This window comes from Salmo salar, chromosome ssa25, assembly GCF_905237065.1.
Source record: "Salmo salar chromosome ssa25, Ssal_v3.1, whole genome shotgun sequence".
Classification (NCBI taxonomy): Eukaryota; Metazoa; Chordata; class Actinopteri; order Salmoniformes; family Salmonidae; genus Salmo; species Salmo salar.
In genome coordinates this window covers 41228188-41238254 of record NC_059466.1, presented here as the reverse complement: position 1 = coordinate 41238254, position 10067 = coordinate 41228188, and the positions used below count along the sequence as shown (strand labels likewise).

The window sequence follows — 10067 nt, the reverse complement described above, 5'->3', positions numbered from 1 at the left end:
GTTGAGGTCTAGGCTACTCTTTTCCAGGTCTCCCTTTTGACAAAACCAATACACAAAAAGGCTGTTGTTATAGTTATGTTATTATAGTATCAATGTATTATGCCCATTCTATTGCATAGCATGAGTTCTGTTTGAGTTCAAGAATTCTTAAGTAGGCTTTTAAATGCCAACTAGTGCGTGCTGGGCTGTCTTTCGCACTTTGGATTGTTGCGCCTTCTAATTTGCGGTTAGTGTGAATCAAGAAACTGTGAATCAAGAAACTGGGACAAAAAAAAAACAATTCAGCGCTCCCGCTTCGTCATCTTGGCTCAAGCACCGTATGTTTCAATGGTGATCCCGGAACGCAGCCGCTCCTGCGGAACCGTAATGGAGGAGAGCGGAGCAGTTTCATAACCTTGGGTGGGAGGAGCTTTGTCATTCTGGAAGCTCTCTGAAAGAGGAGCTACCAATGACTGTATATGAAGGGAGCGACAGAGAGAGGAAAATTGGAGCAACGACAAAGTGAAAGAGAGAGCGAGAGAAAGAGAGAGAGAGAGAGAGAGAGAGAGAGAGAGAGAGAGAGGCTAGTGATCCTCTGTCCGAATCCCATTTCCAATATATAGTTTTACCTACCTGATCGAGTCGCGTGTGTACGGGCACCATGCGCGCTTTTCAAGGGCGACAAAACTATATAACCTTTTCACCTCTTTTGGTATGTGAAGAATGTACAGTATTCGGATGTGTTCTTTAAAATAACAGTATTTACAGTAAATAGCTCGTTTTGTTTTTCAACTCAACAAGCTACACAGAGTCAGCTGTAGTTTTTGCAGCGGGTTGTAGGCTACGTGCGTTCTGGACTGTTGAATACCGTGGATCAGCGGACGGGCACGCAACTCGGGTTGTTTATAACGTTTGACATTCCCACCGTATGCTCCGAGGAAAGTAGCCTAGGTAGGAAACGGGGAAACCCGGGCAAGGCGGGGCCGAACCGGAGACAGCCAAAGGGATTATTGAAGAACTCACGTTGCCTTGAAGCGTCGCCCTGTAGCCGAACCACTCGCAGAGTCGCATCGTTTTGGGGTAACAATAATTTTCCACCCATTGGAATTTGGGTAATCTTTATTCCCAACTACTTGGTGATTAGTCTAAGCTTCAAGTAGCCTAGACTACGGGGAACATAACGAGTTTGTGTTTACACCTATTTAACGTCAGTTGTGGTTATTTGCTTTGGGAATATACGTTTCAGGACGGATTTGGGGGGAATTATTTCCCCAGCCCTGTCGGACCATGGCAGACGACGACGTGCTGTTTGAAGATGTCTACGAGCTGTGTGAGGTCATTGGAAAGTAAGTGTCACGTTGCCTTGTATTGCACGCTGCAGTTACATTGTATCTCATTTTTAGGTGTGTGTGTGTGTGTGTGTGTGTGTGTGTGTGTACGCGTGCGTGTGACAACATGAAAGGCAGGCACTTCACAGTTCATCATGGTTTGGTGGAAAGTGGACGCACACACACTGCATTGGACATGACAGCTGAGCTGTAGTGCATATTACCAAATCTAAATTACACCATTTAATTCATAGCTTTCAATCTCCTGTGGAAGATACAAGTGTTCTTCTAGCATTCCTCTATTGGCATTGTCAGCTAAGTAATGGCCTGTGATTTCTTAAAGGTATGAGACAATAGCATGTGTCATATACTGACATATTGTCATTTGCAGTTGTGACTAGGCTACATGCAGTTATTGTGAAGATATAACCTCTTCCTCATTTGCTCACTCTCAAGAAATCTAATTATCTCAGAGCCAGTGAAAATGCATGATTACTTCTCTGTGGATGAATTTATCTTCCCTCTTAGTCTTGTGTTGTAGTTGCTTGCATTTTCCTGCAGTGACAGCACCGTTCTATTCTATTCTGTTTATTCTGTTGTATTGAGCCTCCTTTCACAGATGCTTGTGGGTATGAGTCTCCCAGTGTAGGAGGACGATGAAGAATGTGGTTCAGTGGTTCAGCAGTCATGAAGTCCCAATACATTACAACCATGTCTGTCTGTCTGTCTGTCTGTCTGTCTGTCTGTCTGTCTGTCTGTCTGTCTGTCTGTCTGTCTGTCTGTCTGTCTGTCTGTCTGTCTGTCTGTCTGTCTGTCTGTCTGTCTGTCTGTCTGTCTGTCTGTCTGTCTGTCTGTCTGTCTGTCTGTCTGTCTGTCTGTGTCTGTCTGTCTTTTCAATCCTGGCCTTAGTGTCTTCTCCACTCGGTTATTTGCATAATAGTTCCACTGTAATTACGTAGTAATGGGAATTCGTTTTTTGTTGTAATTACACAAATGGGAAAGAGCCTGCCATTGCATGACTCTAAACAACAGTACATTATATCTAGGATAATAGGTTTTCAGGCGGTTAACAAGTGCCTTTCCCACACGTTAATCATCATATTGACAGGATCAGGTTATGTTCCAAGTGTGTGTGTGTGTGTGTGTGTGTGTGTGTGTGTGTGTGTGTGTGTGTGTGTGTGTGTGTGTGTGTGTGTGTGAGAGAGAGAGAGAGAGACTATTGTGTGTACTGACTAGGCACTGGGCCTTCTGTAACAAGTTTAGGCAGGCCTGAAACCTGTGTGAGAAATTGAGAACACACTGACAGGGTCTTGTTTAGGGCCCAGGAAGTACCTGCTATTTAGTGTGTGTGTGTGTGTGTGTGTGTGTGTGTGTGTGTGTGTGTGTGTGTGTGTGTGTGTGTGTGTGTGTGTGTGTGTGTGTGTGTGTGTGTGTGTGTGTGTGTGTGTGTGTGTGTGTGTGTGTGTGTGTGACCATTGTGTGTACTGACTGGGCCTACATGTAGCCTAGTCAGGATTGGGGATCAGGATTGGGGATAGTTTACCATGCTATCATCCTAGTCCAGTCCCAGTACCAGTCCAGCCCCAATTAGTCCCACCCTAGTCCCATTACCAGCCCATCCCAGCACCAGCCCAGTCCCTGCCCATCCTAGCCCATATCAGCCCATCCCAGCATCAGCCCTGTCCCAGCCCATCCCAGTCCCAGTACCAGCCCATCCCAGTCCCAGTCCCAGCCCAGTCCCATCCCCAGTCTCATCCCAGTACCAGCCCACCCCAGTCCCAGTACAAGCCCATCCCAGCCCCATTCCACAGTCCCAGCCCATCCCAGCCCCATTCCACAGTCCCAGCCCATCCCAGTCCCAGCCCAGCCCCAGCCCATCCTAGCCCAGACCCAGTACCAGCGCAGTCCCAGCTCAGTACCAGGCCTGCCAAGCCCAAACCAGTACCAGCCCAGTCCCACCCCAATCCAGTCCCAATTAGTCCCAGCTCAGTACCAATCCATCCCCAGTCCCAATCCAGGCCCAATCCAGTCTCAATCCAGTCCCAGTCTAGTCCCAATCCAGTCCCAACCCAGTCTCAATCCAGTCCCAACGTAGTCCCAATCCAGTCCCAACCTAGCCCCAATCCAGGCCCAATCCAATCGCCACCCAGTACCAGCCCAGTCCCATTACCAGCCCATCCCAGTCCCAGTCTGATCCCAGCACCAGCCCTTCCAAGTCCCAGTATCAGCCCATCACAGTATCAGCCCATCCCAGTCCCAGCCCAGTCCCAGCCCAGTCTCAGCCCAGTACCAGCCCCGTCCCAGCACATCCCATCCCAGCACCAGCCCAGTACCAGCCCAGTCCCAGGCCCAGCCGAGTACCAGCCCATTCCAGCCCAGACCCAGGACCAGCCCAGTCCCAGCCCAGTACCAGCCCAGCCCACTACCAGCCCAGGCCCATCCCATCCCAGCTCATTCCCAGTCCCAGTCCCAATCCCAATACCTGCCCATCCCAGCCCATCCCAGCCCAGTACCAGCCCAGTCCCAGCCCAGTCTCAGCCCAGTACCAGCCCCGTCCCAGCACATCCCATCCCAGCACCAGCCCAGTACCAGCCCAGTCCCAGTCCCAGCCGAGTACCAGCCCATTCCAGCCCAGACCCAGTACCAGTCCAGTCCCAGCCCAGTACCAGCCCAGCCCAGTACCAGCCCAGGCCCATCCCATCCCAGCTCATTCCCAGTCCCAATCCCAATACCTGCCCATCCCAGCCCAGTACCAGCCCAGTGCATCCCAGCCCAGACCCAGTCCCAGCCCAGCCAGACCCAGTACCAGACCATTATTCCACCTCCACCAAGCTTTACACCACAAGCTTTACACCACTCCAGCCGATGCTTGGCATTGCGCATAGTGATCTTAGGCTTGTGGAAACCCGTTTCATGAAGCTCACGACGAACAGTTATTGTGCTGACATTGCTTCCAGAGACACTTTGGAACTCGGTAGTGAGTGTTGTCCCATTCTGTGAACATGTGTGGCCTACCACTTCGTGGCTGAGCCGTTGTTGCTCCTAGACGTTTCCACTTCACAATAACAGCACTTACAGTTGACTGGGGCAGCTCTAGCAGGGCAGAAATTTTAAGAACTGACTTTTTGGAAAGATGGCATCTTATGACGGTGCCACTTTGAAAGTCACTGAGCTCTTCAGTAAGGCCATTCTACTGACAGTGTTTGTTTATGGAGATTGCATGGCCGTGTGCTTGATTTTATACACATGTCAGCAATAGGTGTGGCTGAAATAGCCAAATCCACTAATTTGAAGGGGTGTCCACGTACTTTTGTATATATAGTGTATGTAGGGCCTATATAGGCATATATATAGATCAGCTTAGCACTGACTGTGTGGGGAATAGTAGGGTTTCTGAAGTGTGCTATCCTAGGGTATGTGTGTGTGAACGAGATTTAGGTGTGTGTGTGTGTATATATGAGCGGGATTTGGCCTAAGCTCTCATTTTTAGAACACTGACCTTGCACACAAATCCTGTCTGTCTGTCAGCATGTGTGTTGGTGTGTGAGTGAGTGTGTGTGTGTGGCATGTTGCTGTTAGATCTATTCTCTCTATCCATCCTTCGGCTATCCCAAGACCAAGTTTGCAGGGGAGTGAGGAGCTGGCAGCAGCTACTCTTCCTGGGGTCCATCCACATTAAGGCATTTACATTTACATTTTAGTCATTTAGCAGACGCCCTTATCCAGAGCGACTTACAGTAGTGAATGCATACATTTCATTTCATACATTATTTTTCTGTGCTGGCCCCCCATGGGAATCGAACCCACAACCCTGGTGTTGCAAACACCATGCTCTACCAACTGAGCTACAGGGAAGGCCAGGCAGTTATGTACAATTTGAAATATTACATGAAATTACATTTCATAACACTTTACACAAAACAATGTGTCGTTCTCCAAAGCGTTTTACTATGATTCTTTATGTCATTTATCTTTGTTTCATAGTATAGTTTCTTCTTCTTTTTATTCAGTTTAGTCACATGTCAATTTGCAGTATATTTGCGAATCGGTTATGCAGCCAGACTTATTTGCTGTCCCTTTTGTCTCATCCCTTTCAACCATACCATTTTTCAATTCCTCATCAATCTACAGGGATTTAACCGTTTTTACAGTCATTTTCTTGATGGGTGCATGCTTATTAGCAACTTGAATAAGCCATTTCATAAATGTGTCAAGTGCAGCATCTGGTTGCTCTTCATTACACACCACGGACCAACAAATATTCTTTACGTCAACAACATAGGAATCACTGCAAAAGTTCTTATATGACCTCTTATACACTATATTAGGCCCAGCCTTTGGAACTTTGGATAGATATGGCTACTATATTGTGATCACTACATCCGATGGATTTGGATACTGCTTTAAAGCAAATTTATGCAGCATTAGTAAAGATGTGATCAATACATGTTGCTGATTTCTTACCTGTGCTGTTTGTAACTATGCTGGTAGGTTGAATGATAACCTGAACCAGGTTGCAGGCCCTGGTTACAGTTTGAAGCTTTTCCTTGAGTGGGCAGCTTGATGAAAGCCAGTCAATATTTAAATCGCCCAGAAAATATACCTCTCTGTTGATATCACATACATTATCAAGCATTTCACTCATGTTATCCAGATACTTACTGTTAGCACTTGGTGGTCTATAGCAGCTTCCCACCAGAATGGGCTTTAGGTGAGGCAGATGAACCTGTAGCCATATTACTTCAACAGTATTTAACATGAGATCCTCTCTAAGCTTTACAGGAATGTGGTTCTGAATATAAATAGCAACACCTCCACCTTTGGCATTTCTGTCTTTTCTGTAGATGTTCTAACCGTGTATTGCTACCACTGTATCATCAAATCAATTATCTAAGTGAGTTTCAGAGATATATGAATGTATGTTACTAGCAAATGATTGATTTCATTAACTTTGTTTCTTAAGCTACATATGTTAATGTGGGCTATTTTTAGCACTTTTTTGCAATGCTTGATTGTTTTCATTACTTTTCCGGGAAGCTTAGCAGAAGTAGACATGCTCATGTTATTAATGTTAGTAAAGGGTGAGCCGGACACAGTGGAATTCCTACTAGGGCACACCGCATCAGTGCTAACAGTATAACTCTGGTTTATAGGCACATGACTACTGCATACAATAGCTGTAGGCATTGAGGACAGTTAGAGGGACATAAATTAGGCTAGTTTCATTGTGTCTTCCAACCCCCCTGGAATAATATACATTTTCTGAAGCATTATGACAACTCAGCAACACAATGGTAGGGATTAGCTGAGCTGGGCTTGGGTCATTGATAAATCATTGTCTCAACGCCTTATAATGCTGTGAAAGGATCCAGGAACCTAAATGATTTGGGTTGATCCTATCCTCCTTGTAAAACAAGCTTTGTTTCCAGAAGGTATCAAAATTGTCAATAAATGTTACACCCACAGAGCTACAATAGTCTCCTAGCCAATTATGGAGGGCTAAAAGTCTGCTGAAATGTTCAATGCCACAATTTAGGGAGGCACAGGGCCAGATATTATGGGGTGTTTGTTGGTGTCAAGGAGAGACGCAATCAGTTGTTTAAAATAAATCTTCAGCTGTTCTAAGCGGCCCTTCATAATGTCTTTGAATCGTGAACTATGATAGACTCAATTTCCTGATGCAGCTTTGCTCCAGGGACTGAGACATTTTCTCAGCATTGAACTGCCCAATACAACGTCCGGAGAAAGGGATGGAGAGGGAGGGAGGGAAAAGGGGGATGTGTTTGGAATTTGTAAAGGTAGGAAGAGGTCCATTAGTTTGACTCTGAGACGTGCTTTACCTCCAGGCTATAGTCTTTTATAGTCAGGCTTCAGATCAACTCAGAACCCTGTGTGTGGGTGTGTGTCTGGTGGTGTGTGTGGGTGTGTGTCTGTGTGTGTGTGTGTGTGTGTGTCTGGTTGTGTGTGTGTCTGGTGGTGTGTGTGTGTCTGGTGGTGTGTGTGTGTCTGGTGGTGTGTGTGTGTCTGGTGGTGTGTGTGTGTGTGTGTGTGTGTGTGTGTGTGTGTGTGTGGGGGGTTGTGGGGGGGGGTGTGTGTCTGGTTGTGTGTGTGGGTGTGTGTCTGGTTGTATGTGTGTGTGTGTGTGTGTGTGTGTGTGTGTGTGTGTGTGTGTGTGTGACTGGTGGTGTGTGTGTGTGTGCCTGGTGGTGTGTGTATGTGGGGGTGTGTGTGTCTGGTTGTGTGTGTGCCTGGCTGTGTGTGTGTCTGGTTGTGTGTGTGCCTGGCTGTGTGTGTGTCTGGTGGTGTGTATGTGTGTGTGTGTGTGTGTGTGTGTGTGTGTGTGTGTGTGTGTGTGTCTGGTGGTGTGTGTGGTGTGTGTGTGTGTGTGTGTGCCTGGTGGTGTGTGTGCCTGGTGGTGTGTGTATGTGGGGGTGTGTGTGTCTGGTTGTGTGTGTGCCTGGTGGTGTGTGTGTGTGTGTGGGTGAGTTGCATGTTAATGTTTGGACTTTGTGACAGCTCAGGCAAATTGTGTCAGTGCCAAGATGGACTGTAAAATAAAAAGTGTTGCGTTGAGCTGATTCTATTACACTGCTGTTTGGAACTTCGCCTTATTTCATTAGAAAGGCTTTTGATGCTTATCTTCTAGATGTTACACTCACTCACTCACTCACTCACTCACTCACTCACTCACTCACTCACTCACTCACTCACTCACTCACTCACTCACTCACTCACTCACTCACTCACTGTGCGTAACCTAATTAGGGCATCCACCCACAGTGCTCAGAATGAAACAAATCACATTTAGATTAAGAGAACATACAAGTTGAGGATGCAACGATTTGCCGTCCTTCTTACCAAATTCTTATGTGCACTTTGAAGATGTTAGAATAACTGTCCACATTTACTTTTCCTCAGATAAGAAGACGAGTAACGAACAGAAAAATCACTAGCCTATGTCAATCTACTATCACCCATAGTAGAAAAGTTGACCTATTTGAGAAAGAACTAGCCTATTCCAAACAGACTGTGACAGTTATGGGACGATAGATCCCAAATTTATACAACCAGTAGGCCTAGGCTACATGAAAAAAATCTGATGCAACAGATCTGAACATTTATCTTGAAATGTTGATCAATTGTTATTTCTTCACATTATAAGCGCAGCAATGCGCACAAGGCAGTAGGCTAAAAGTGAATGTTTGTTCCATAATGCAACTGGCAGGAAACCACAGTGTCAAAAGGGCGACTCTCACACAAACGGTTTCATGTGATAGAGATTCAAATATCTGTTAGAAATGTAGAACGAGAGGAGATCTAATAGGCTACTTTGAAGCAAGATAAGACATGCCTCATATGATTTAAAATGTTCAGGTTTCAAACAATTAAGTAGGCATAGCCTACTGCCTTCAGCTCATTGCAAAGTGGCGTGTGACACGCTGATGAAGCCTGCCTTCTGATGAATGTTTGAGATGCTGCAGCATTTTACACTCAAAGGCTCTGTATCTGTATGTTGTAAGCGTGTGATAAATAAGATATATAATGAATATACTGTATCCTACACACACACCAATTTAATTCCATAAAATGTTACTAATTTACCTATAGACCGATAAGCATGAGCAGTCAAATGTATTTCCATCGACTGGTATTTCCATCATTCAAGAGGCTAAAAAGCCTGATTTCCCAATGGGATTTTTCCTCTTCTTTTTTATCAGACAAAAGCCGGCTACTACCGTCTAACAGAAACCCTGACACACACTTACACACTTATTTACTTATTTTTAAGTAATTTTTTTCATTTCACTTAAACAATTTGGACAATTGTGTGTATGTCCATTACATGAAATCCAAATAAAAATCTACACTGCTCAAAAAAATAAAGGGAACACTTAAACAACACAATGTAACTCCAAGTCAATCACACTTCTGTGAAATCAAACTGTCCACTTAGGAAGCAACACTGATTGACAATAAATTTCACATGCTGTTGTGCAAATGGAATAGACAACAGGTGGAAATTATAGGCAATTAGCAAGATACCCCCAATAAAGGAGTGGTTCTGCCGGTGGTGACCACAGACCACTTCTCAGTTCCTATGCTTCCTGGCTGATGTTTTGGTCACTTTTGAATGCTGGCGGTGCTTTCACTCTAGTGGTAGCATGAGACGGAGTCTACAACCCACACAAGTGGCTCAGGTAGTGCAGCTCATCCAGGATGGCACATCAATGCGAGCTGTGGCAAGAATGTTTGCTGTGTCTGTCAGCGTAGTGTCCAGAGCATGGAGGCGCTACCAGGAGACAGGCCAGTACATCAGGAGACGTGGAGGAGGCCGTAGGAGGGCAACAACCCAGCAGCAGGACCGCTACCTCCGCCTTTGTGCAAGGAGGAGCAGGAGAAGCACTGCCAGAGCCCTGCAAAATGACCTCCAGCAGGCCACAAATGTGCATGTGTCTGCTCAAACGGTCAGAAACGGACTCCATGAGGGTGGTATGAGGGCCCGACGTCCACAGGTGGGGGTTGTGCTTACAGCCCAACACCGTGCAGGACGTTTGGCATTTGCCAGAGAACACCAAGATTGGCAAATTCGCCACTGGCGCCCTGTGCTCTTCACAGATGAAAGCAGGTTCACACTGAGCACGTGACAGACGTGACAGAGTCTGGAGACGCCCGTGGAGAACGTTCTGCTGCCTGCAACATCCTCCAGCATGACCGGTTTGGCGGTGGGTCAGTCATGGTGTGGGGTGGCATTTCTTTGGG

The 10067-nt window shown here is 46.2% G+C and overlaps 1 protein-coding gene across 18 annotated transcripts in view; it reads left to right on the top strand.

Annotated features, from left to right (window-relative positions):
- Positions 1-494: 494 nt before the first annotated feature.
- The window catches only part of LOC106586786 (peripheral plasma membrane protein CASK), a 231170-nt gene continuing 221597 nt past the window's right edge, over positions 495-10067 (top strand). For 4 of the 18 annotated variants that reach the window (XM_014174426.2, XM_014174424.2, XM_014174432.2 and 1 more), the window contains exon 1: positions 506-1325. In XM_014174426.2, the coding sequence (XP_014029901.1) occupies positions 1267-1325 (59 nt within the window). In that variant the 5' untranslated portion in view covers positions 506-1266. Of the gene's footprint in view, positions 1326-10067 lie in introns of all 18 variants that reach the window. The other 14 variants (XM_014174420.2, XM_014174428.2, XM_014174418.2 and 11 more) reach the window with 9 other exon arrangements.